The sequence below is a fragment of the Rhodamnia argentea genome, chromosome 2, assembly GCF_020921035.1.
Source record: "Rhodamnia argentea isolate NSW1041297 chromosome 2, ASM2092103v1, whole genome shotgun sequence".
Lineage (NCBI taxonomy): Eukaryota > Viridiplantae > Streptophyta > Magnoliopsida > Myrtales > Myrtaceae > Rhodamnia > Rhodamnia argentea.
The window spans coordinates 2,065,811-2,070,615 of record NC_063151.1 but is presented as its reverse complement, the minus strand read 5'-3'; the positions used below and the strand labels follow the sequence as shown (position 1 = coordinate 2,070,615).

General features: G+C 44.8%; 1 protein-coding gene across 1 annotated transcript; it reads left to right on the top strand.

The window, feature by feature from the left end:
* Positions 1-3,222: 3,222 nt before the first annotated feature.
* LOC115746313 (protein ZW2-like) lies at positions 3,223-4,315 on the top strand. Its single transcript, XM_030682034.2, has one exon. The coding sequence runs from the start codon at positions 3,478-3,480 to the stop codon at positions 4,183-4,185; it is 708 nt and encodes a 235-aa protein (XP_030537894.1). The 5' UTR covers positions 3,223-3,477; the 3' UTR covers positions 4,186-4,315.
* Positions 4,316-4,805: the final 490 nt, after the last annotated feature.

The following is a 4,805-nucleotide window of genomic DNA, read 5'->3' as shown; positions in this document are numbered from 1 at the left end:
CAACGTATTCAGACCATAAAATTTGCCGTTTTAATGTTTAACTTCCATCGTTGATTACCGGCGATGATATCTCCCTATTTATACTCATTAAGGAAGCTTGCGTGCTTCATCGACTCGGTTTCCTGTTCATTTATTATTTCGAACACGAGGTAAGATCGATCGGTCACTTAACGATGTTGCCTACCGGAATTGAAACCGTGCTATCAACCAATGAAAATCCCACATTGCTGGTAATTGTCACTTTTTTTTTTTCCTTGACGAGGATCCAAAAAGCGATTTAGCAAAAATATTTATTCGGGTAAAACAGGTAAAGACATGTTTACTGTGCGCACGAGAAAAACATGGGTGGGCCGGGCACGATGTTTGTTTTTTTTTTTTCCTTCCCTATTCGGGTGGGCATAATGTCGGAAGGCCCAATGCAATGAGTGCGCCATGTGCGATTTTTTTAAATTTTAAATTTTTGCTTTTTCGTTTCTTATTTTGATACATTTTTGTTTATTTTATTAGTTGGGGGGAAAGGCATGTTTTTCAAAAAAGTCGTTGTCGGACAGCAATGTGACGTTGTCGCCGCGTTGATTGTTGCCCGTGGCATCAAATGATTGTTTCCGAAGTTACGTTTCGTCTCGTGGTTGGGCTTCGGTGGATTTACACGTTTTCCTCGTTGCTCCGAACGAAAGCAGGATGCTCTGTCGTTTTACTTGGTTTCATATGGGGTCCTCCCCGGCTTTTATTTTTTTTTTTTCAACCGTTGAGTGCGCTCGTTTGTTTTGGGGATGTGAACGTCTTAGTTCAGGGTTAATACCGCAAAAACTTTAAACTGATACTCGTATGAAAAATTTACCATCCATTAATTTTGATTAAATTTTGTTATCAAATTATTAAATTTGATGACACATGTCGATTGACGGGTGTACAAATTTGAATTTTAAAAAACCATCTGTTTGTCAAGGAAATACTAATTTGATGTTTTTCGTGGTATTAACTCAATTTTACGAAAATTAAGGGACGGTAAATTTATAACAAGTGTACTAATTTGAGCTTTTTGGTAGTCAAAAATTAGTTTAAAGTAAATTTGTCACAAATACAATAGTTTGGGTTGTTTCATAGTATTAACCCTTTAATTTATGATTGAGCGCCCGAAATTGTTAAGTGATATAGACCTTAAAAGAAGCTAGAAGAGCTTGAGGGTACCTAAATTTTGGATAGGACCTTAGTTGAATTTGTGCCATGTAACGATCTAACGAGCCGAAAAATACACTCCGAAACCCTTCTCTCGCTTTCTCCGCCCAAACAAAGTAACCCACTCTCCACTAATGTCTCCGATGCCGCTCTTCATGATCGATCGCCGCCCTCGCAGCCGCAGCCACTCCGTTACAGCCGACACCGAGAGGCTTCTCACGATGGAAAGTTGTTCCAAGATCTCGACAATGAGATCTAATGGCTCTATCCATGTGGAAATCGTCGACGTCGCGATCGTGTGTGTGTGAGAGAGAGATTAGAGCTTAGTGTGTGGAAGATGGATGTAATTTTCATGATGTGAAGATTTTGAAGCACAATTTTCGCGTGGCCATTCTCAATGAATAGTTTATTCAAAGTTTTGGTAGCTCGTGTCAAAAGTTGCCAATTATTTTATAAGTAGGGTAGGCCTGCCACTAAAAGTCGTGCAAAGTATGAAAATTTTACTACGATAGATTGTGGACACAAAATCGACCAGGATTGAGAGTTGATGGCCAGACAATCTTCAAGTATGATGCGGCAATAAGAAAGAAGTCTAAGTATGCATAACATTTGAGAACAGATCTATTTTGGAATAATTTTTCAAGATAAAATCTATTTTCGGGAGAAAAAATTATCGGTAAGATCATCACATTTCCTTTCAATTTCATGCATTACCTTCGGCACCATAATACCTTATGATTATTTTACAAATAGACATGAACACGTTCCACATAATCAATGTGTTTGTGATTTTATGCTGAATGTTGAATATTGTATCGTTTTTTGTTTAACGATTTAAAAAAAAAAAAAGATATAGGGTATATGGCACTTGGAACCTCCATATTCCAAATTATATCGAAAATCCCGTACAAAGTAGATTTCAGGTTTCAAAAACTTGAAATGGCACGAACATGGTTGATTCGAGAGCCTGTCAAAGAACATTTTGTTTTGTTGAGCAACCAATCGTTATATCTCGTAATCAGACAAGTACACAAAAAAAGAAGCGTAAGAAAGATAAAGGCTCGAATTCTTCTTCGTTGCTGAACATTTTTGCTGTGGTCCAAGGTGCTTGATGACAAACTAAACAAAACAGAAGCCCAAAATAAGTCGTAACCCCATCATGAACCAAAAGCCCAAAGCCACAACAACGAAGAAGAATTCAAGCCTAATCCAAGACCTGAGCCGATGAAGGCGAGGATAAATAACAACGAGGTAATAGTCCTGTGTAGCGAATTTATTTATCGTTTGGACTGGTTAGGAGGAATAGTTCCATGATAGGATTGATTGGTTCTCACCCAGGAACTGAGAATCGGCCCACGTAGTCTTGGACCCAGTGGGGAACCTAACCGATCGGTGTAATCAAGTCCTCGGGTGGGTCTAGGAATCGATCGTGTCTTTTTTCTTTCCCTATTTCCTACAAGACTGCAAGTGTTGTCGCATCATCTAAACTACTACACGAGTATTGGTAATATAACAAGCTCGTGATGAGCTAAACATGATGATCATCTCCACGAACCAACCTATAATGATCATCAAGAATCGAGTCCGAGAGGCGTAGAGCCGCGAGGGAGGAGTGAGTGTTGCGTTACTAAGACCGAGAGAAGTGAGAGCGACAGGCATGAGAGACCGAATCAGAGTAAGAAAAGAATGAAAATTAGAGTTTTCAAAATTTGGAATCATAAGAAAATGAATTTGGTCCGATCTAGGTGGTTTGGACTAGTAGGTCTATATTTAGAACCGGGAACTAAATCAATATCCACCAGTTTCAAATTTTAGAAACTGAGATTCGAACCGGTTTCTCCTAGAATCGCCCGGTTCAATGTGGTTCTTTTGCTCACTCCTAATTCATTCTAATCATATTTTCTGTAAAGGAGACTTGGTGCGATCTTTTTCCCATTCGATTTTCCTTTAGGCACCGTTGATCTCCTTTCTAGTTTTGTCAGGATCCCCTGAATTGACGTTAAGGATGGACTCCATTGGCAACATTCCTGAATAAGTTGGTCCACAGAAGCGCCCCGCCCCGCCACGCCCCTCTAAATTTTGAAGCAGCACTCAGCCACCGCCGCCGCCGTCATCCTACCGCCACCCATATCTATCTACTCCCTCTCACTCTCCCGCCTTCTTAACAACGAAGGCAGCAAAGGAAAATCACACTCCTTCCTCGTGAAGAAATCCAAACCACCGCCATGTCCGTACACCTATTTAACCTCCGGATCGCCGCATCCCGAGCCCTCCACGGCCTCCCACTCTCCGCCGCACATGGAGAATTTCGAGGCCTTCTTCGAGGACTGGCTCTCGCAACGAGAGGCCTTCCTCGATCAACTCCTCCTCCACGCCTCCAAGCCGGAGGACCAGAGCCGCCCACGCCACAACCACAGCGACGGCGAAGCAGACAAAGCCTTGATCGAAAAGGTCATCAGCCACTACCAGCAATTCTACAAGGAGAAGACAAAGTTGGCGAGGGAGGATGCGTTTCTCTTCTTCTCTGCCCCCTGGCTCACCGCCTTCGAGCGCACATTCCTATGGATCGGCGACTTCAAGCCCACGCTCCTCTTCCGTTTCCTCGGCTCCTCGGTCGACGACGTCACCGCCGCCCAGTCGGAGGAGATCGAGCATATCCGGGTGGAGACGAGGCGGAGGGAGAGGGATCTCACAGAGACAATGACCAGGGTCCAGGAGAGCGTGGCGGCGCCGCCTCTGCTCTGCCTGCTGAGGGCGTCGGCCGGGCAGCCGGAGAGGAACGGGGATATCTGCGTCCTGGAGGCGGCCCTGGTGGAGCTAGGGGAGTCAATGGTGGCGGTGCTGGAGGAGGCAAATGCGCTGCGGGCTGCGACGGCGCGGCACATGATGGAGGTGCTGAGTCCGGCCCAGACGGTGAAGCTGCTGGCGGCGGCGGCGGCGGGGCAGTTCCAGGTCCGGATAAGGAGGTGGGGGAAGCAGAGGGCGGCGTCGGCGCCCCTTCAGTGAGCGGGCAAGCGTGTCGGCGGTTTTTATCGTTATATTCCGCCTCAATGTCAAGGAGGAGTGGTCGTTTCTAGTTTTGAAGTGTGTAATGCCGCGGTCCTTTGTGTCAGTGACTTGCTAAAGCAAGTTTCTGTTTCCATCGATGAACCCCAAAAAAAAAAAGAGAGACAGTTGTCAGTGGTCAGGTCAGGTCAGGTCAGGTCAGGTGTTTCGAGTATTTGAATTAATGAAAATAAAATTTCTTGCCCGTCGTGGCAAGATTAATAAGTGATTACCCTTTTCCCAAATTCCGGTAGAAAATCCCGAGAAAAAAGTGGCCTGTTCCTAAATGGGCCCGCGCCTGTCCGAACTTTGGGCCGACGTAACCTATTTATAGGAGGCCCCAAAATAGGGCCCCGTTCCTATTTGTCTACCGCACTAGCCCGGCCCAATAAAATCTAACAGACGGAAGAAGCTTTTTGGGCCAATGATATCTACAAGCGGTTCGGAGTGTCCCATGTAAGCTCCATCCGACCAATTTCCAAGTATGCCGTAACGGCACCTTTGGTATATGACGAGAAGAAACGAAACGAGGCGGGAAACAGGACGGACAAAAGAAGAATGAAATGGAACGAGGATTCTAA

Coding starts and splice junctions, on each gene's coding strand:
- LOC115746313 (XM_030682034.2), top strand. CDS start 3,478: ATGGAGAATTTCGAGGCCTTCTTCGAGGACTGGCTCTCGCAACGAGAG.